This window comes from Ranitomeya imitator, chromosome 2 (assembly GCF_032444005.1).
Source record: "Ranitomeya imitator isolate aRanImi1 chromosome 2, aRanImi1.pri, whole genome shotgun sequence".
NCBI classification, from domain to species: Eukaryota; Metazoa; Chordata; class Amphibia; order Anura; family Dendrobatidae; genus Ranitomeya; species Ranitomeya imitator.
This window is the reverse complement of record NC_091283.1, coordinates 649,856,679-649,878,576: the sequence shown is the minus strand read 5'-3', so window position 1 is coordinate 649,878,576 and position 21,898 is coordinate 649,856,679. Positions and strand designations below refer to the sequence as shown.

The 21,898-nt window shown below is 48.3% G+C and overlaps 1 protein-coding gene across 2 annotated transcripts in view; it reads left to right on the top strand.

Annotated features, from left to right (window-relative positions):
• The window catches only part of LOC138667099 (zinc finger protein 19-like), a 37,735-nt gene that overhangs the window by 12,931 nt on the left and 2,906 nt on the right, over nucleotides 1–21,898 (top strand). For both annotated transcript variants that reach the window (XM_069755407.1, XM_069755408.1), the window contains 3 exons: nucleotides 18,057–18,312; nucleotides 18,412–18,509; nucleotides 18,609–18,726. In XM_069755407.1, coding sequence (XP_069611508.1) covers nucleotides 18,057–18,312; nucleotides 18,412–18,509; nucleotides 18,609–18,726 — 472 coding nt within the window. The remainder of the gene's footprint in view (nucleotides 1–18,056; nucleotides 18,313–18,411; nucleotides 18,510–18,608; nucleotides 18,727–21,898) is intronic.

Below are 21,898 nucleotides of genomic sequence, written 5' to 3'. Positions count from 1 at the left end.
GGTCTGTGTTTCTTCTGATAGGGGAAGTGAGATCTTCGGCTGGAGCGAGACGTCTAGGATCATCGTAGGCACGTTCCCCGGCTACTTTTATTTGTGTGTTAGGTTCAGGGTCGCGGTCAGCTCAGGTTCCATCGCCCTAGAGCTTGTTTGTATCTGTGCTTGTCCTTTTTGTGATCCCCTGCCATTGGGATCATGACAGTGGCAGACCTAGTGAACCGCTTAGTGCGCTTAGGACAATCGGAGATAGCATGAGTGGATTCACCACAATAAAAAACACAGCTCATTCCGACGTCTGTTTTCTTGCCGTTCAGCTCTGGTCAAAGTCCTATGACACTGCATAGGCTCAGGCCTATGCTCAGAGAACACCGCCAGATGGTGCACAGCTTTTCGCTCACGCATGCGCCGATCGATCTGAATGGCCAAAGACATAGACTCATTCAGACCAGCAGGCGTGGGAAATCCCACCATGACATCCTTAACGGCTTCAGAAAGACCCTTTCTGAAAATTGCCGCCAGGGCACATTCATTCCACTGAGTAAGCACAGACCACTTTCTAAACCTCTGACAGTACACCTCCGCTTCATCCTGACCCTGACACAAAGCCAGCAAGATTTTCTCTGCCTGATCCACTGAATTTGGTTCATCATAAAGCAATCCAAGCGCCAGAAAAAACGCATCAACATCACGCAATGCAGGATCTCCTGGCGCAAGGGAAAATACCCAGTCTTGAGGGTCACCACGTAACAAAGAAATAATGATTTTTACTTGTTGAGCGGGGTCACCAGAGGAGCGGGGTTTCAAAGCTAGAAACAGTTTACAATTATTTTTGAAATTCAAGAACCTAGATCTATCCCCAGAAAATAAGTCAGGAATAGGAATTCTAGGCTCTAACATAGGATTCTGAACCACAAAATCTTGAATGTTTTGTACCCTTGCAGTGAGATGATCCACACAAGAGGACAGACCTTGAATATCCATATCTACACCTGTGTCCTGAACCACCCAAAGGTCTAGGGGATAAGAAAGACAAAACACAGTGCAAAAAAAAAAAATGGTCTCAGAAGTTCTCTTATCCCTCTATTGAGATGCATTAATACTTTGGGCCAGCTGTACTGTTATGACCTGGTGGTTAGGAGCACCCGGAATGACCTGATAGTTAAACCACATAAAGGACGAGCTCTGGGATGTGGGAACTCTGCTGACCGCAAGCCCTAATCCTATCACACACACTAGAAATAGCCGTGGAGCGCTCCTGACCAGACCTATGCGCCTCGTCACAGCCTAAGAGCTATCTAGCCCTAGAGATGGAAAATAAAGCCTACCTTGCCTCAGAGAAATTCCCCAAAGGTAAAGGAAGCCCCCCACATATATTGACTGTGAGTAAAGATGAAAGTCACAAACGCAGAAATGAAACAGGTTTCAGCAAAGGGAGGCCAGACTTACTAAATAGACAGAGGATAGGAAAGGTAACTTTGCGATCAGCACAAAAATCTGCAAAAGACCACGCAGAGTGTGCAAAAAAGACCTCCGCACCGACTCACGGTGCGGAGGGGCCACTCTGCATCCCAGAGCTTCCAGCTAGCAAGACAAAATCATGATAACCAGCTGGACAAGAAAACAGTGAACAAATAATGACTATCAGGAACTTAGCTTCAGCAGGAGAAGACAGGTCACCAGAGAGATCCAGGAGCGAACTGAACAAATGCAAAAACATTGCCAGCTGGCATGGAGTAACGATCTGAGAGGAGTTAAATAGAACAGCCAACCAAAGGATAAACCACGTCACCTGTGTAAGGAACCTCAGAAGCCGCAGCTTCACTCATAGCCACCAGAGGGAGCCCATAGACAGAACTCGCCGAAGTACCATTCACGACCACAGGAGGGAGTTCGACAACAGAATTCACAACAGTCCTCACAACTTTCGTATTTGTTCTTTCTCTCTTTCCGTCCCCCAAGTTTATCTGGATAGGACGCACCCGTTTGACGGGAAGGCTCAGAGCTATTCTGGGACCCTAGAGACGCCCCTCTCCACGCTTGTCCCCTATGTCTTACTAGGTGATGTATGGTAGACAGCCAACCTATAATCAACTGTCCTGCCGCTGTTTGAAGTAATGCTTGGAGTCAGTTACTTCCTCGGTGTTCTGGCCACCGGCTACGCGCCTCAGTAGGATGTTGCCGATCTCGGGGCACGACTCCTACTGGCTCTCCTTTGTGCTTCGATCTCGTTTCTCACTTCTCCACATTATCCTTCTCTTCGTGTCCTTTCTTAGGATGCCGCCGCAAGGTAGTGTAGGCGCGGCTCCGTCACGTTCTGTCCTTCTGCTAGGTACCTGCCAGGAACCCACCCCTGACAGGTCCTCCCTGGAGCTCTCCCAGGCTGCGTTCTGTCCTAACTTCCTATCCAACCCCCGGTTTTACCAGTGTGAGGAGTGGCCTAATACCTAGTGCCTTTTGCTCCCCCTGGTGGCCTGAGTGTGAAGTGTAATGTGTGACTGTGATACCTGGTCAGGTGAACTACTTTAGTGCAATCAGACATAACATCACTCCCTTTAGTGGCAGAGCGACATTACTGCAATGTCCAGTACTCTGGGGCGCTGCATCAGCATCCAAAGTCCAGAGCACCAGATCACAGGGCAGGCAGAGTCTGGCCGGTCTGAAGGCAAATCCAGAGTCCCCTTATCCAGGTGGAAATCAGTAGCCTTCCTCTAGCGCCTGGGTGTTGTAGTAAATTCCTGCTGAGCTTCTCGTAAGGTCCTCACAACTGATGTTGGTGTTCTAGATGTTATGTCTCTCTCTGTCCCCCAGATGGATAGGAACAAACCCGTGTGACTGATGGCCTGAGGCTTTTTACAGGGACTCTAGCATGCCCCAGCGCCCACAAGTTACCACCGTGCCTCCTGGGTATAGGGCGGATCAGTAACTTGGAATTAGCTGTCCTGCCGGTCTCTGGAGCAAGGCATGGAGACTATTACTCCCTCGGTGTGCCGGCTTCCGGATCCTGCGTCTCAGGAGGCGGCAGCCTTTGCAGGGCAGAACTCCTTCTGGTTTCCTCTCCTTTTGCTATGACTTCGTTTCTCACCCTCTACAATACAATTCGCTGTTCGTGTCTCTTTCTTGGGATGCTGCCTCACGTGGGGCAGGCGCAGCTCCGTGGCCTTCTGTCTAGGTCTCTGACAGGATCCCACCCCTGTCAGGGACCATCTCTGTCAGCAACTGCTCGATGTTCCTCCTTCCTCTCTGTCTGCCTGACAGGAACTGCCTACCTTCCTATCCAGGCCACCAGTTTTACCTAATTGTGAGGAGTGCCCTAATAAATAGAAGCATAGCTCCCCCTGGTGGACTGGAGTGTGAAATGTGTTGTATGGTTTGTGATATCTGATAAAGAGATCTCCTTTCTTGCCTTCAAACGTAACCTCACTCTCCGCTAGAGGAGCATGGTATTACTGCAACGACCAGGACCCTGGGGCGCTGCAAATGCACTGCACACTTTTAGGATTCTCCCTTGCCGGTGGACAGTCATGTCAGCACAAGCATGCGATTTGTATACTTCTGACCACATTTCGACTAGATGTGCCCGGCCTCGCTCAGTTCATTTTCATTGAGTGAGGCCACACATGTCTAGTCAGCACGTGACCGCATGTATGTAAATCGCCAGCACGAGAGAATCCTGACAGCGTGCAGTGCGCACTGTGAGAATTCAGAAGTCTGAAGTCACAAAGAATGACTGCAGACTCATTACAAACCTGGACATCCCCTTTAATGCTCCTAACATAAATAAAAACATGAGTGTTAGTATCACAAATAACATTTACATCCAGGTACCTTATAGATGACATTGTCTCTGGAGCTGTTCTTCTTTTCTTCATCTTCTCCAGACCCAATGATGAGTTTTCTTATCCACAGCTCGTCTCTGCAGACTTCCATCTTCTCCGCTCTTTTGCAGAAAATTTCCACATTATGTCCTTAAAGATAGAAGTGTCATTAAAATGCTCCTGAAAAATTGCCTTTCACTATACTGTCTGCACAAAATATGACCCCCACACTGTCCCTCTTATGGTACATGCTCTTCACACTCTCCTTTCCATACCGGCCCTCTCTTCACACTGTCCTCTCATACCGTGTCCCCCCTATAGGGCTCAGTTTCTGCCCTTAGACTGTCCTTCTATGCTACGCCCCCACTACTCAGTGTTTCTATTCTGTGCCCACTCACTTTTTTCTCAGCATATTGTCTCCTCACACTATTCCCCTCCCTCCTCATACAGTCTCCTCTCACATCCCCCTGTTCACCATACTGTCTCCTCATATATTTACCCCCTCACTTTCTATACTGCCTGCTCACCTGACTCCCCATACTGTGTCTGCACACATCCCATCACCCTCACTCCCCATACTCTGTCCACATACATTTTTCACAATGCTTCTCTTACTGTGTCTGCATACATTCCCCCGTTCGCTCCTCATACTGTCTGCACCCATTCTCAATACTGTTTCCTCATACATACCCTCATTCTCCCATATTGTTTCCTCATACATGCCCCCCATTCCTCCGTACTGTTCCTCATACATGCCCCCATTCCCCTGTACTGTTTCCTCAAATATGCCCCCCATCTCCCCCTTTGCTCTTCATGTTGTGTCCACAAATCTCCCCCGCACATTATATCCCCACTACAGATCTTCCCACACACAATAAATACCCCCATCCCCACTCCAAATCTCACCCCATACATAATAAATTCCCCCCATCCCCACTCAGATTCTCCCCACACATAATAAATCCCTTTATCCCCACGCAAATTGTCCCCACACATAATAAATCCCCCTATAAGAGACAGCACTGTACATAACAGCAGAGGAAGCTATATAATAAGGGACGGCACCATATATAACTAGAGAGGATGGTCCATAATAAGAGATGATGTTATACATAATAAAAGAGGAAACTAAGAGGTAACTAAGGATGGCGTTATACAGAATTAGTGAGTACACTATATATTAAGGAACTGTGCTATATAAGTGAGTAGACTATATACTAAGGGACTGTGTTATACATAATAACTATGTACACTCTATACTAAGGGACTGTGTAAGATATAATAAGCGATAATAATGTCTTCCTCCTCCTGTTCCTAAGTCCGTTATAAGACCCCCTTCCTCCCATCCCAATCCACAACACCCCTCATTGTCTTCCTCCCCCCGCATCCCATTATTGTCCTCTACCCCACCCCATCATTGCTCTCTTCACCACCTCCATCTTTGCCTTTTCCACCACGACTATCATTGCTTTCTCCCCCATCACCCCAAATAATTGCCCATTCCACAACCTCCATCATTTCCTCCTTCCCCAACACTCCCATCATTGCCCATTCCACCACCTCCATCATTTCCTCCTTTGCCTTTTCCACCACATCCATCATTTTCTGCTCCCCCACCATCCCCATCATTGCCCTTTCCACCACCACCACCATCCTTGCCCATTCCACCACCTCCATCATTTTCTCCCACTCCACCATCATCATTGACCTTTCCACCACCACCATCCTTGTCCATTCTACCACCTCCATCATTTCCTCCCCCCATTATTGCCCTTTCCACCATCTCCATGATTTCCTCTTCCCCCTCCATCAATGCATTCTCCCCCACCACCATCATTGCCCATTCCACCTCCATCATTGCCTCCCACCCCCATCATTGCCCAGTCCACCACATCCATAATTTCCTTCCCCCCACCATCCCCATTATTGCCCTCTCCAGGAAGACAGATCGCTGCAGCTCCGCTGCTATTTTCTCTTGTAGGCAGCGGAGCTGCAGAGATTTCTCCCTGCCCACCGAAGCCACCCTGCAGGGGCCCCTCCCACCGCCTGGCCCCGGTGCGGTATGTCCGCAAATGTTGGGAGCCGGCACGCTGCAGCTTCTCTGTGCCGGCTGTCAGCTTGATAGTCGGCACAGAGAACAGCCGATTCTCAGTCCAAAGGGCGGCAGAATGCAGCCGCCGGGGGAGACACTGCGGACCACCGCATTAGGCGGCACGACTGCGCCCCCCTGCCGGCTGCGCCCCCCTGCCGGCTGCGCCCCCCTGCCGGCTGCGCCTGGGGCACATGGCCCGGCTGCCCCCGCTAGATATGCCACTAGTGAGCACTCTCCTTCCCACTCTGAGTGCTCACATAAAACCAGCCCATGTATGCAGCTTTCTTTATCCCTCACAACACTTAGTGTGCTGGAGGAAAAATATCCTGGTTTCATACTACTGACGCCAACATGGGCAGTGACACCTATCTCCCCTCATACAGTGTGCCAGTGATGCTGTCACAAGTGGTATGTAAAAGTTTGGGCACCCCTGGTCAAAATTACTGTTATTGTGAACAGTTAAGCAAGTTGAAGATGAAAGAGATCTAAAAGGGCCAAAGTTAAAGATTACACATTTCCGTTGTATTTTAGGCAAAGTATATATATTATCATCTTTTGCATTTTAAAAATTACAAAAAAAAATGGTCCAATGCAAAACTTTGGGTACTCTTGAAGGTTTGTGTGCTCAGATAACTTTCACCAAGTTCCTGACCACATATACAATATATGGTCAGGAACTACTATTTGAGCACACTGCAAAGCTCAGAAGGGAAGGAATGCTGATATTTCTGGAATGGTTTGGGGGTGTCATTCCACAATGCATAGCCCCTGAGGTGCCAGAACAGCAGGACCCCCATAAATGACCCCATTTTACCAACTACACTCCTACTAAACAAATTAAAGGGAATCTCTTACCTCATTTTGCCCCTATAAACTGCGGCCACCACCATTAGGGGCTTATCTACAGCTTTCTGTAATGCTGTAGGTAAGTCCCCGATGTATCCTGAAAGAGAAGAAAAACAAGTTAGATTATACTCACCCAGAAGCGGTCCGGTGTGTCGCGGTCCGGGTCTGGCGCCTCCCATCTTCAAGCGATGTCGTCATCCTCCTTGCTTCTGGCGCGGCTCCGGCGCAGGCATACTGATTTGCCCTGTTGAGGGCTGCGTAAAGTACTGCAGTGCGCAGGCTCTGGGCCTCTCTGACCTTTCCCGGCACCTGCGCACTGCAGTACTTTGCTCTGCCCTCAATAGGACAGATAAAGTACGCCTGCGCAGGAGCCGTATGAAGAAGGGAGGCCCTGGATCCGGATCTGCGACGCCAATCGGACCCGAACTGGGACCGCCCCGTGGGTGAGTATAATCTAACTTGTTTTCCTTATCTTTCAGGTGACATCGGGGGCTTATCTACAGCATTACAGAATGCTGAAGATAAGCCCCTAATGGCGGTGGCCGCAGCTTATATGTGAAAAATTAGGTGACAGATTCCCTTTAATCTAGGGATACAGTGAGCATTTTACTTCTAATTTTCATAAGAAATATGCCAGAGTAATGCCCAATATATTGCAGCTTGTGCTTCTTCAGATACGCATCTTGTAAATAGTTAAGTGGGCTCTCCCTACTACAGTAATAGTATACGTATACATGTGGGAGCAAACTGCTGTCGTGGCTCAGAGAGAAGAGGGCATTTGGTTTTGAGAGTGGATTTTGCTGATTTTTTTAATGACAGATTAAGGCAGAATGTTGCTTTTCCAGGGCATTCAACCCTTAACCCCTTACTGACATTAGGCGTAATAGTACGCCGATGTCGGTATCCCTGCCTTTGATGTGGGCTCCGGCGGTTATCCAACATCAAAGACCGGACATGTCAGCTGTTTTGTACAGCTGAAATGTGCCCACAATAGCGGCGAGTGGAATCGCAATCTACCCACGGCTATTAACCCATTAAATGCCACTGTCGAACGCTGTCAGCAGCATTTAAATGACATTTCCGGCAATCGCACTGGAAATGCGCACACTGGTGACCCCGGTCACGTGTTCATGGTTCACCGGTGTGTCGGCATGACAACCAGAGGTCTCCTTGAGACTTCTTTGGTTATTGGTGCCGGATTGCTGTGAGCACCACCCAGTGGTCAGCGCTCATAGCAAGGCTGTAATTCTGCTACATAGAGGCGATCTGAGCATCGCCTCTATGTAGCAAAGGCGATCGAGTTATGGCAGCTTCTAGCCTCCCATGTAGACTATTGAAGCATGCCAAAAAAATATATTTTTTAAAAATATATGAAAAAAATATAAAAGTTTAAATCGCCCCCCTTTCGCCCCGTTCAAAATAAAACAATTTAACAAAAAAAACAAACATACACATATTTGTTATCGCCGCGTTCAGAAATGCCCGATCTATCAATAAAAAAAGCTTTAACCTGATCGCTAAACGGCGTAGCGAGAAAAAAAGTAAAACCACCAAAATTATGTTTGTTTGGTCGCTGCGACATTGCATTAAAATGCAATAATAGGCAATCAATCATGGCAGGTCAGTTTTAGCATTTAGTGAACCTAGCAAAAAAGCCAAACACAAAATAGATGTGGGATTGCACCGAACACCTGCTCCTTTACTCCAATCCCGCTACCACCCTCCTCTACTCTTCTCTCATTCGAGGTACACTCCATCCTCATCTATTCGCCCTCCAACCTCCAGCTGGCTGTCATCTACCGCCCCCCAGAACTAGCCATCTCCACCTTCTCGACTACCTCACCACCTGGCTACTTCATTTCCTCTCTGCTGACATCCCCACTATCATCATGGGTGACTTCAATATCCCCACTGACACTTCCACCGCAGCTGCCGCTAAACTTTTATCGCTTACTGCTTCCTTTGGCCTCACTCAATGGTCCTCTGAGGCCACTCACAAAGATGGCCACACGCTGGACCTCATCACACCCGCCTCTGCTCCCTTACTAATCTCACTAACTCACCCCTCCCCCTGTCTGACCACAACCTACTGATATTCTCTTCCCTCTCCTCTCCTAGTGTGCAACCCCCACTCCACAAACTCACTCACCCTCGCAGAAATCTCAAACACCTCAACTTACAATCACTCTCTGAGTACCTTCTCCCTCTTACAGACATAGCCTCCCTTCATGACACAGTTGCTGCTGCCACTTTTTATAACACCACAATAACAGCAACACTCAATTCGGCCGCCCCCCGCTCATGCATAGCAAAACTCGCACACTCAACAGGCAGCCCTGGCTGACCAACCTGACCAAAGAACTGAGACAGGATTCCAGGGTTGCTGAGTGGAGATGGAAGAGATCTCGTTCTGCTGAGCACTTCACTACATACAAGCAGTCCCTCGCCAGCTTCAAGTCCGCGCTCACTGCTGCAAAACAAAGTTACTTCTCATCTCTCATATCCTCCCTGTCTCACAACCCTAAACAGCTTTTCAACACTTTCAATTCTCTACTTCGTCCCCCTGCACCCCCTCCCTCCCCTCTAATTTCTCCTGAAGACTTTGCCTCTTTCTTTAAACAGAAGATCGATACGATCAGAGAAAGCTTTGGCCCACAGCGCCCAACGCCCCTCTTAGCTGCTCAACCCTGGTCCTCCAAAACCAACTTCTCCACCATGGCAGAAGATCAGCTCTTCACCCTCCTGTCAAGATCACACCTCACCACCTGCATGCTTGAACCGCTCTCGTCCCACCTCATCCCTAACCTTGCCACGGTCTTCATCCCAACCCTAACACACCTCTTCAACCTCTCACTCACAACAGGTGTCTTCCCCTCATCCTTCAAACATGCCAAGATCACACCCATCCTCAAAAAGCCCTCTCTCGACCCATCCTCTGTGTTTAGCTATCGCCTGATATCTGTTCTCCCTTATGCCTCAAAATTACTGGAACAACATGTCCGTCTTGAACTGTCCTCCCACCTCCTGCTCCCTCATTGACCGGTTACAATTTGGCTTCCGACCCCATCACTCAACTGAAACTGCCCTAACTAATGTCACAAATGGCCTACTAACTGCAAAGAGCAAGAGACACTACTCTGTCCTCATTCTCCTGGACCGGTCTTCTGCCTTTGACACTGTGGACCACTCCCTTCTACTACAGATCCTCTCATCTCTTGGCATCAGACTTGGCCCTATCCCGGATCTCGTCATATCTGACAGACCAAACATTCAGTGTAACCCTCTGTTACAGCGGCTGCTCACCGCTCTGTTCCTGGTCCTCAGCGTGCCGCCTCCGCCCCCCTCGCGCGCTCTTCTTTCAGCGCTCGGCGCGTTGTCCTCTTCTCCTCTCGGGCGGCGCCATCTTCTTCCGGCATCGCTCGTTCCTGTGCCCCTACTTCCGGTGCTCCTGCGCAGGTGCACAGGCTTCAGCATTAGATACAGCCTCACAGCTCCGGATCACCTAGCACCGGGTGTGGTGCATCTGCAGCCAATCACCATGGAGAGCACGGTATTTCAGGCCACCTCCTCTGCTAGCAGGTGCCTGAGTATCTTTAGTGTTTGCTTAGTCTCTGGCCGTTCACTGTGTCTCTGTACTTGCTCTGCTCTCCGGCGCTACTATTTTCTGTGTTTGTTTTCCGTTACTTTGTTTCAGTTCCCTCTCCGTCCCTGGTTCTCCTCTGCCGATTCCTGCCTTCCGTTCCCGTGTCTTCTGCCTCTGGATTTTCCGCTGCTGATTCCGGTCCTCAGTTTTGTCTACTCTTCAGCCTTCCCTTTACTTGAGCCGTCCCTTCTGGTATCCGCTACCGTGGTAAGGTAACCTCTGGGCCTGCTCCTAAACAGCCCCTGTATAGGGGTTGGTTAACACCGGGTCTGCTCGCCCACGAGGGGGACTTCTACGGTCCAGAGGGTCCACTCTCGTACCCATCTCTGTAGTCCTAACAGTATACTCAGGCCATGGACCCCGCGGGTGCCGCGTTTTCTGCTCAGAAGGAATTGGCGCACATACGCGACAATCAGCAGCGCATCATGTCCTTCTTAAAAAATTTGGAGTCTCGCCTAACCTCTTTGCAAACCGCCGACCCTGCTAATACTAATCAAATTGCAGCCATGCAGCAGGAACTCTCCCAACAACGCGATACGCAGGCGCGTATGCTATCCTATTTGGCTTCCATAGACGACCATTTATTTAATTTGCAGTCTCTCTCTACGGCTTCCGCCCAGGCTTCGCAAGATTCTGCTCCCTTGCCCCATCCGCTTCCTCGCCTCGGCAAACCTCCCAGGTTTAGCGGGGATCCCAAGCTCTGTAGGGGGTTCCTGAACCAGTGTCGCCTCCACTTTGAGCTCCTTCCCCAACAGTATCCCTCCGACCGGGCCAAAGTGGCTTTTATAGTATCTCATTTAGAGGGGGAGGCTTTGGCCTGGATCAATCCTCTGTGGGAACGGGATGATCCTGTAGTTACCCAACTAGCTTCTTTCTTAGAGACTTTTCACAGGGTTTTTGATGAGCCCGGGCGCTTAGCTTCCACAACTGAGTCGCTTTTCAACCTCCAGCAAGGTTCTCTATCTGTTGGCCAATACGCCATACGTTTTCGTACTTTAGCCTCTGAATTAGGGTGGAACAACGAGGCCCTGGTAGGAGCCTTTTGGCGAGGCCTGTCCAGTCGAATAAAGGATGAGCTGGCTGGACGGGATACCCCAACATCTTTAGATGACCTCATTTCCCTGTCCACGCGCATAGACCTACGCTTTCAGGAGCGAACGCGTGAGACTACTAGAGAAAAGAGGTCTGTTCGTTCTCTACCTCCCATCCGCAGGTCAGGAAGTCCGCGTCCCTTGTCATCTACCACAACTTCCTTGCCAGAGCCCATGCAAATAGATCGGGTCAAGCTAGCAGAGCAACGCCGTCGGGAGAGACGATCCCAAGGACTCTGCTTTTACTGCGGTAGCGCCTCACATTTACTACGAACATGTCCTGAGAGGCCGGAAAACTCCTCCGCCTAGGACAGGTAAGGGAGGCCTCCCTAGGTGTTTCTGATTCCTCTCAACCCTTGTTTCTGTCCGTTTTGTTAGTGCTAAATCAAAAGCGTTTTTCTGAGGCCGCGTATGTGGATTCGGGCGCGGCGGGCAACTTTATCAGTCTTGAGGCGGTTCGGAGGCTTCGCTTTCCAGTTCTCTCGTTGGATTCTCCTCGTCAGATTGCTTCCGTGGATGGGAGACCCTTGCAAGACGCCGTCACTTTGATTACGGAAGAGATAGACCTATGTATCGGGGCTCTTCATCGTGAGAAGATAACTTTCTATGTTTTGCCTAATCTAACCCATACTCTGCTTCTAGGTTTACCTTGGCTCCGTTTGCACGAACCCACCCTGGACTGGCGTTCAGGTGATGTACTCCGTTGGGGATCTACGTGTCAAACACAATGCCTTCTGCCTGTTCGCCCTGTAGTTTCGCTTCCGACTGATTCCGTTCTTCCCGGACTACCTACTCCATATCTGTCCTACATCGATGTTTTTGACAAGAAAGAAGCAGAGAGTCTTCCTCCGCATCGACTCTACGATTGCCCGATCGAACTTCTTCCCGGTTCCACTCCACCTAGAGGGAGGATTTACCCTCTGTCTCCTGCTGAGACTAAAGCTATGTCTGAGTACATCCAAGAGAATCTATCTAGGGGATTCATCCGAAAGTCTTCTTCCCCTGCCGGTGCGGGGTTCTTCTTTGTCAAGAAAAAAGAGGGATCTCTTCGACCCTGCATTGATTACAGAGGTTTGAACAACATTACTATCAAGAACAAGTACCCTCTGCCCCTTATTCCTGAACTCTTCGACCGATTAAGAGGAGCACGAATCTTTACGAAGCTGGATCTTCGAGGTGCTTATAATCTTGTTCGAATCCGGGCCGGCGACGAGTGGAAGACTGCCTTTAACACTCGGGACGGGCATTATGAATACCTAGTCATGCCGTTCGGTCTCTGCAATGCTCCCGCAGTCTTCCAAGAATTCGTCAATGACATTTTCCGAGACCTTCTTTACTCCTGTGTGGTAGTATATCTAGACGACATCCTAACTTTTTCGGCTGACCTATCATCTCACAGAAGAAGCGTCCGTTTGGTTTTGCAACGCCTTAGAGAGAATCGTCTTTATGCTAAGTTTGAGAAGTGTCTCTTCGAACAGACTTCACTGCCTTTTCTCGGATACGTCATTTCGGATTCTGGTCTCAAGATGGACCCTGAGAAGCTGAGAACCATTCTCAGTTGGCCACATCCCTATGGAACAAAAGCCATCCAGCGCTTTCTAGGGTTCGCCAACTACTAAAGGCAGTTCATTTCACATTTCTCCTCGGTAGTTCGGCCTCTTGCTGCTCTCACTCGTAAAGGTGCCAATCCGAAGACTTGGACTCCAGAGGCCGAAAAAGCTTTTGAGCTTCTGAAGCAATCCTTTTCCTCCGCTCCCGTTTTACACCATCCAGAGATCAATAGACCATTCATTCTCGAGGTGGATGCCTCTTCTACCGGTGCCGGGGCAGTGCTCTCTCAAAGATCTTCTACTGGTCGCCTGGTTCCCTGTGGCTTCTTTTCCAAGACATTCTCAGCATCGGAACGAAATTATACCATTGGGGACCGAGAACTCTTGGCCATAAAGCTGGCTCTTGGGGAGTGGAGGCATCTTCTGGAGGGAGCCGTTCATCCGTTTGTGATTTTTTCTGACCACAAGAATTTGGCCTATCTTCAGACCGCACACAGACTTAATCCACGGCAAGCTCGATGGTCCCTGTTTTTTGACCGCTTCGACTTTGAGCTTCGTTTTCGTCCTGGCGACAAGAACGTCAAAGCAGATGCCCTGTCCAGACTTTCGCAGCTTGAGGACATCGATGAGGAACCAGCGCATATTGTGGATCCCGGTAAAATCGTTACTGTGGCCCCTTTAAGTATAAGCTGTCCACCCCCGGGTAAGACGTTTGTCACTGAGAAGGACAGAGAGACAGTGCTGCGATCGGGACATTCCTCCAAATTGGCAGGCCACGCCGGGATTAGAAAAACCTCTCTTCTCATCTCTCGCTACTATTGGTGGCCCTCGTTACGTCATGATGTCGAGGAGTTTGTCGTCTCCTGCCCTTCCTGTGTCAAGTGCAAGGTGCCTAGACAATTACCTCGTGGAGGGTTACTTCCTCTTCCTGTGCCTTCGAGTCCTTGGCAACACATCGCCATGGACTTCATTACCGATTTACCGAGATCCTCTGGTTGTACAGCCATCCTTACGGTGGTAGATCGGTTCTCTAAGATGGCCCATTTCGTTCCCTTGTCTGGACTTCCCTCAGTTCCAGAATTGGCGAGGATCTTTATTTCTAATATCTTCAAACTCCATGGGTTCCCTTTAAACATCGTGTCTGACCGAGGAGTCCAGTTTACATCACGATTCTGGAGAGCGTTATGCAAGCTTTTGAAGGTATCACTAGATTTTTCATCAGCCTATCACCCTCAGACTAATGGTCAAGCTGAACGAACAAATCAGATTGTGACTGCCTATCTTCGTCATTTCATCAACTCCCACCAAGATGATTGGGTAAACCTTCTGCCTTGGGCCGAATTCGCCTATAACAATCATTCTAGTGAATCCTCAGCCAAGTCTCCTTTTTTTGTCGTATTCGGACAACATCCGAATATGCCTCTTCCAATTTCTTCCACTACTGGAGTTCCGGCAGCAGACTCTTTGACTTTAAATTTTTCTGCAATTTGGGGTGAGGTTAAAGAGGCTCTCAAAAAGACTTCTGTTAAAATCAAGAGACATGCCGACAAGAAGCGCTTAGATTCTTTCTCATTTTTACCAGGCGATAAAGTTTCGCTCGCCTCTCGTTACATTAGGCTCAAGATACCATCCTATAAACTTGGTCCTCGTTTCATCGGTCCCTTCGAGATTCTGAGTCGAGTCAACGAAGTTGCCTACAAGCTGAAGTTGCCCGCTTCGCTCCAGATTCCCAATACTTTTCATGTGTCTCTGCTCAAGCCTGTAGTTCCTAATCGCTTCCATCCTTCTTCCTGTACCTCTCCTCAGCCTGTCCATGCTGATAACATCTTTGAGGTGAGGGATATTCTAGCCAAGAAGAGTATTCGCGGGAGAGAGTTTTTCCTAGTGGATTGGAAGGGGTTTGGGCCTGAGGAAAGATCCTGGGAACCTCGAGAGAATATCGATGCATCTCGTCTACTTAACAAATTCCTCTCTAGTTTTAGGAAGGGAGATTTTAAAGAGGGGGGTACTGTTACAGCGGCTGCTCACCGCTCTGTTCCTGGTCCTCAGCGTGCCGCCTCTGCCCCCCTCGCGCGCTCTTCTTTCAGCGCTCGGCGCGTTGTCCTCTCCTCCTCTCGGGCGGCGCCATCTTCTTCCGGCATCGCTCGTTCCTGTGCCCCTACTTCCGGTGCTCCTGCGCAGGTGCACAGGCTCCAGCATTAGATACAGCCTCACAGCTCCGGATCACCTAGCACCGGGTGTGGTGCATCTGCAGCCAATCACCATGGAGAGCACGGTATTTCAGGCCACCTCCTCTGCTAGGAGGTGCCTGAGTATCTTTAGTGTTTGCTTAGTCTCTGGCCGTTCGCTGTGTCTCTGTACTTGCTCTGCGCTCCGGCGCTACTATTTTCTGTGTTTGTTTTCCGTTACTTTGTTTCAGTTCCCTCTCCGTCCCTGTTTCTCCTCTGCCGATTCCTGCCTTCCGTTCCCGTGTCTTCTGCCTCTGGATTTCCCGCTGCTGATTCCGGTCCTCAGTTTTGTCTACTCTTCAGCCTTCCCTTTACTTGAGCCGTCCCTTCTGGTATCCGCTACCGTGGTAAGGTAACCTCTGGGCCTCTGTATAGGGGTTGGTTAACACCGGGTCTGCTCGCCCACGAGGGGGACTTCTACGGTCCAGAGGGTCCACTCTCGTACCCATCTCTGTAGTCCTAACACCCTCCCCCACACCACCTTCTCACTTCGCCCCTTGTCTCTCAGTGTTCCTCAAGGCTCTGTTCTAGGACCCCTACTCTTCTCCATCTACACCTTCGGCCTGGGACAGCTCATAGAATCCCACGGTATGCAGTATCATCTCTACGCCAATGACACGCAGCTCTACCTATCCGGACCTGATCTCACCTCCTTACTCACCAAAATCCCTCACTGTCTGTCTATCTTGGCCTTCTTTTCTGCTCGCTTTCTAAAACGGAACATGGACAAAACAAAATTCATCATCTTTCCCCATCTCACTCTACCCCTCCACCAGACCTATCCATCAATGTCAATGGCTGCTCACTTTCCCCAGTCCCACACGCCCGGTGCCTCGGGGTGATCCTCGACTCTGCCCCCTCTTTTGAGCCACATATCCAAGCCCTTGCCTCCTCCTGCCGTCTCAAACTCAAAAATATTTCCCGGATCCGCGCATTCCTTGACCGCGACACCACAAAAACACTACTGCACGCCCTTATCATCTCCCGCCTTGACTACTGTAACCTCCTACTCTCTGGCCTCTCCTCTAGCACTCTGACACCACTCCAATCCATCCTACACTCTGCTGCTTGACTAATCTACCTGTCTCCCCACTATTCCCCAGCCTCTCCCCTAAGCAAAGCCCTTCACTGTCTTCCTATCGCCCAGAGACTCCAGTTCAAAAACCTTACAATGACATACAAAGCCATCCACAACCTGTCTCCTCCATACATCTGTTACATGGTCTACCTACACGCAACCTCCGATCCTCTCAAGATCTCCTTCTCTACTCCCCTCTCATCTCTTCTTCCCACACCGGCATCCAAGACTTCTCCCGTGCTTCCCCCATACTCTGGAACTTTCTACCACAACACATCACTCTTGCCTACCATAGAAACCTTCAAAAGAACCTGAAGACTCACCTCTTCCGACAAACCTGAAGTGATCCTGAACCTACTGAACCACTGCAGAACTAGCTCTACCCTCTCCTAGTGTATCCTCACCCATCCCCTGCAGACTGTGAGCCCTCGTGGGCAAGGTCCTCCCTCATTATGTACCTGTGTGCCTTGTTTTCTGCTCATGTTTAATGTATTTGTCTATATTTGTCCTCTTTTTCACATGTAAAGCGCCATGGAATAAATGGCGCTATAAAAATGTATAATAATTATTGCACTTTTTTTGCAATTTCCCCGTACCTGGAATTTTTTTTCCATTTTCTAGTACAAGACATGGTAAAACCAATGGTGTCGTTGAAAAGTACAACTCGTCCTGCAAAAAATAAGCCCTCACATGGCCATATTGATGGAAAAATAAAAAAGTTATGACTCTGGGAAGGAGGGGAGGGAAAAACGAAAACGCATAACTGAAAAAAGCTCCGGTCATTAAGGGGTTAATGACCTAAGATGGACATTTTTGTCAAAGGTTACTAAAAAACTTTTCTTGTGCAGTCCAGTATGCAATCTGACGTCTCTTTTTTCATGGCCACATGGATGATTCATCCTTAATGCTTTTGGTTTATATTACATTTTTTCGTTCTATATTATTCTGCTTTTTGTTTACTTATACTTTTTCTGTGCAATTGTGTTTTATGTTTTTACGTGTTTTTTTGTTTATATTACATAAGTTGCATAATTTAATTTGTGTGTGTGTATATATATATATATATATTTAAAAAATCTATGGATCCTTGTAATTTCTGTAGGCCGTGATCAAGATCCAACCACTGAAACGTTGGCCATTTTTGCACAGACCTGCCATTATAAAATAAATTCAAGCTGATTTCTATAATTGGAAGTGCCATTGTATTCCCTCCATAACCAGTGGATTCTCTCTATCACTGAGCACCCACCCACATCTACCGTTGAGCGCTTTACCATACCTACTTCTGCTTAGAAAACTGTGACGGCAGCTCAGCAGCTGAGACTGCTTCATCTTCGCATTAAGCAGATGTCATCTGTGTTACTTGGCTCTCATCTGCCTGTAACTGCAGCGACCAGATCTTGCTCCAATTGCTGCAGTTTAACCACGTAAATGCCGTTGTCAATCTCGGACAGTGGCATATAAATGACGTTGGTGTTTGTGCGCACACTATTGGTTGCCCAAGGTGTGATCGCAAGGGTAAACCATAACTGCCATTTTGGTCTTCCTGAATAGCCGTCTTCCTACAGGCTGAGCTACATAGAAGAACTGAAATGTATCAATATACTGCAATACTTTAAATGTGTATGAACTGCTATTTGGCCAGTTTCTTGCACAGGCCCATTCTTGTTTGGTATACAACAATTTATTGGGGTTTCTTTCCCTTGTCATATGTAGGATTACGCAGTAGTGAAGAAGACATCTGAGAAGTATATGACACCTTGCAACTATCTCTATGTATCAGAAGTATGGGGAATGATCCAGAGCCCTCACAATGAACAGAAGGTCCTAGATCTAACCTACAAGATTATAGAGCTGCTGACTGGAGAGGTGAGCACTGCTGGAGCATACAGTAAGTCGAACGGAGTGAATATAGAGGAAAGCAGAGACTTCTACATTGATGTCATGGATAAAAAGGCTGTCACATCACTGGGTAAGAGAAGCCTTTTTTTCTGGGTGATTTTAGGTGAGCCTCAAAACTGATCTCATTAGTCATCATCACATGTATTCACTCATTGTGTTTGGATCATAGATGGATCCAGTCAAAGAAATCCACAAGAGAGATGCCCAAGTCCTTTTTACTCACAATATTGCCCTGTGGAAAAGAAAAATGTGCACTTGAAGCATCAGGTAGATCGAACTCACTCAGTTTTCTATAAATCGTATATGGATTCATGCAATAATGCTTTATATTAGACTCCTCAATTGTTTAATATTTCTGCCACATAGAATCGGGGTGAAGATCTGATCAATATTAAAGTTGAAGTTATAGCAGCAGAAGAAGAAATGTGTGTGAAGAATGACCATCAGTGTAAGAAGGAAGAAATTCCTGTACCTATTAGCCGAGGTGAGTACTAACCTCTCAATATTTAAATGGAACAAATACTGCTCCTCTTGCATGGAGCTGATCTGGTTGTTGATTGTTGCCTGTGGAATGTTGGTCCACTCCTATTCAATGGCTGTGCAAAGTTCTAGAATGGCCAGCATTCTCTCCGGATATGTCACCCATTGAGCATGTTTGGGGTGCTCTGGATCAGTGTATACGACAATGTGTACAAGTTCCTGCCAATATCCAGATACTTTGCACAGCCATTGAAGAGGAGTGGGCCAACATTCCACAGTCTACAATCAACATTCTGATCTCTATGCAAAGGAGATGTGTTGCACTGCATGAGGCAAGTTGTGGTCGCACCAGGTATTGACTTAAGGTACCTTCACACATAACGATATTGTTAACGATATCGTTGCTTTTTGTGACGTAGCAACGATATCGTTAATGAAATCGTTATGTGTGACAGCGACCAACGATCAGGCCCCTGCTGGGAGAGCGTTGGTCGCTGAATAAAGTCCAGAACTTTATTTCGTCGCTGGACTCCTCCTGACATCGCTGGATCGGCGTGTGTGACACCGATCCAGCAATGTCTTCACTGGTAACCAGGGTAAACATCGGGTAACTAAGCGCAGGGCCGCGCTTAGTAACCCGATGTTTACCCTGGTTACCATCCTAAAAGTAAAAAAAAACAAACGCTACATACTTACCTACAGCCGTCTGTCCTCCAGCGCTGTGCTCTGCACTCCTCCTGTACTGTCTGTGAGCGTCGGTCAGCCGGAAAGCAGAGCGGTGACGTCACCGCTCTGCTTTCCGGCCGCTGTGCTCACAGCCAGTACAGGAGGAGTGCAGAGCACAGCGCTGGAGGACAGACGGCTGTAGGTAAGTATGTAGTGTTTGTTTTTTTTTACTTTTAGGATGGTAACCAGGGTAAACATCGGGTTACTAAGCGCGGCCCTGCGCTTAGTTACCCGATGTTTACCCTGGTTACCGGCATCGTTGGTCGCTGGAGAGCGGTCTGTGTGACAGCTCTCCAGCGACCAAACAGCGACGCTGCAGCGATCCGGATCGTTGTCGGTATCGCTGCAGCGTCGCTTAATGTGAAGGGGCCTTTATTTTCTGACCCCGTACCCCTGGGATTCCCCAATACTGTAAAACTGTCAAAGATCATAGCAGTGGGGGCTACGCTGAACCTGTGTTACCTTTTTGTCACAAAGATCATTTTGCTGCCCTCTATCTTCAGGACAATTACACATTTGACTCACAATTAATGGAGGAGGCCTCCGGCTGTTTCCACTATTAGGTCGATTATTTGGGAACTTACAGAGAGTGTATGGTATATACACCTCTGATTCAAACTCATGAAATACACTGCTCAAAAAAATAAAGGGAACGCTAAAATCCCACATCCTAGATATCATTGAATGAAATATTCCAGTTGTAAATCTTTATTCATTACATAGTGGAATGTGTTGAGAACAATAAAACCTAAAAATGATCAACGTAAATCACAACTAATATTCCATGGAGGTCTGGAGTTGGAATAATGCTCAATATCAAAGTGGAAAATGAAGTTACAGGCTGATCCAACTTTAGTAGAAATGCCTCAAGACAAGGAAATGATGCTCAGTAGTGTGTGTGGCTTCCATGTGCCTGTATGACCTCCCTACAACACTTGGGCATGCTCCTGATGAGGCGGCGGATGGTCTCCTGAGGGATCTCCTCACAGACATGGACTAAGGCATCCGTCAACTCCTGGACAGTCTGTGGTGCAATGTGACGGTGGATGGTGTGGGACATGATGTCCCAGATGTGATCAATCGAATTCAGGTCTATGGAACAGGCGGGCCAGTCCATAGCTTCAATGCCTTCATCTTGCAGTAACTGCTGACACACTCCAGCCACATGAGGTCTGGAATTGTCCTGCATTAGGAGGAACCCAGGGCCAACCGCACCAGCATATGGTCTCACAAGGGGTCTGAGGATCTAATCTCGGTACCTAATTCCAGTCAGGCTACCTCTTGTGAGCACATGGAGGGCTGTGCGGCCCTCCAAAGAAATGCCACCCCACATCATTACTGACCCACTGCCAAACCGGTCATGCTGAAGGATGTTGAAGGCAGCAGAGTGCTCTCCACGGTGTCTCCAGACTCTGTCATGTCTGTCACATGTGCTCAGTGTGAATCTGCTTCATCTGTGAAGAGCACAGGGCACCAGTGGTGAATTTGCCAATCCTGGTGTTCTGTGGCAAAAGGCAAGCGTCCTGCATGGTGTTGGGTTGTGAGCACAACCCCCATCTGTGGATGTTGGGCACTCAGACCACCCTCATGGAGTTGGTTTCTAACTGTGGAGACACATGCACATTTTTGGCTGCTGGAGGTCATTTTGCAGGGCTCTGGCAGTGCTCCTCCTGCTCCTCCTTGCACAGAGGCTGAGGTAGCGGTCCTGCTGCTGGGTTGTTGCCCTCCTATGGCCCCCTCCATGTCTCCTGGTATACTGGCCTGTCTCCTGGTAGCGCCTCCAGCCTCTGGACACTACGCTGACAGACACAGCAAACCTTGCCACAGCTCGCATTGATGTGCCATCCTTGATGAGCTGCACTACCTGAGCCACTTGTGTGGATTGTAGAGTCCATCTCATGCTACCACGAATGTGGAAGCACAACCAACATTCAAAAGTGACCAAAACATCAGCCAGAAAGCATTGGTACTGAGATATGGTCTGTGGTCCCCACTTGCAGAACCATTCCTTTATTGAGTGTGTCTTGATAAATGCCAAAAATTTCCATCTGTTGTCTATTCCATTTGCACAACAGTATGTGAAATTGATTGTCAAACAGTGTTGCTTCCTAAGTGGACAGTTTGATTTCACAGAAGTTTTATTTACTTGGAGTTATATTCTGTTGTTTAAGTGTTCCCGGAGGGGGGGGGGAAACGTCTGATATTGTCGCATGTTGTTACTATTTGTAAGATTAGCTCAATTTTTTGTTTGGACAGATTATTATAATAATAAAAATATTTGCATCAACTTTTCCCAAGAGTGTGCTGTGACGCCGGTGAACCATTGTCTATTGGGATAGTACAAAAGGAACAGAACTATTACATTTTATATTTAATCAAGAAAGATAGGCAGTGTTTATAAAAATATACAAACGATTTTACAAAGGGGACAAAACAATATAGCATGTACA